Genomic DNA, 550 nt, shown 5'->3' with positions numbered 1-550 from the left:
GGCTGGCTCCGACCCCCCCCGCCCCCCGACAGCAGCACAGCAGCCGGAGAGCCAAGAGTGTAGAGGAAGAGGCTGAGGGCCACCTCATCTACCACGTCGGGGACTGGCTACAAGAGCGATGTACAAGCCAAATCGTAACAATCCTATAGCCTGTAATGGTCCCATAGCCATTCTAACGTCCCCAGCCAACCCAAGCCACAGTCTCTTGCCTTTTCTCAGTGGTGTTGTTTATCTGGGTGGTTTGAGTTGCTGTTGAGAATTGACCTCTGCCGTCCACTCCCAGCTCTCATGGCCCCTGGGTTAAAGGTGGTGGGAATCGCACAGGGGTTTTCTTCCCCTGTGACCATCTGTATCTGTTCCCCCATCCTTCATTTCACCCCAGATTGCTGTCCCCTTTTCCTTCCAACTCAGCTCAGCCCCTACCTTCTCTCCCTCCCCCTCCCCGACCCTGCTCTCTCTCATTTCAGATGAAATTGTAAGCACGTTGGGAGAGGGGACCTTTGGCAGAGTTGTACAGTGTGTCGACCACCGCAGGTAACTGTCAGCCAAC

At 55.6% G+C, this 550-nt stretch overlaps 1 protein-coding gene across 6 annotated transcripts in view; it reads left to right on the top strand.

Moving 5' to 3' along the window:
* The window catches only part of CLK2 (CDC like kinase 2), a 13,670-nt gene that overhangs the window by 7,749 nt on the left and 5,371 nt on the right, over positions 1 to 550 (top strand). For 3 of the 6 annotated variants that reach the window (XM_006775686.2, XM_015571699.1, XM_006775687.2), the window contains exons 4-5: positions 33 to 120; positions 468 to 534. In XM_006775686.2, coding sequence (XP_006775749.2) covers positions 33 to 120; positions 468 to 534 — 155 coding nt within the window. The remainder of the gene's footprint in view (positions 1 to 32; positions 121 to 467; positions 535 to 550) is intronic. The other 3 variants (XM_015571700.1, XM_015571698.1, XM_015571701.1) reach the window with 2 other exon arrangements.

The sequence above is a fragment of the Myotis davidii genome, unplaced genomic scaffold (assembly GCF_000327345.1).
Source record: "Myotis davidii unplaced genomic scaffold, ASM32734v1 scaffold208, whole genome shotgun sequence".
Classification (NCBI taxonomy): Eukaryota; Metazoa; Chordata; class Mammalia; order Chiroptera; family Vespertilionidae; genus Myotis; species Myotis davidii.
Note: the sequence above shows the minus strand (reverse complement) of the source record. Positions and strands in the feature narration are given on the sequence as shown.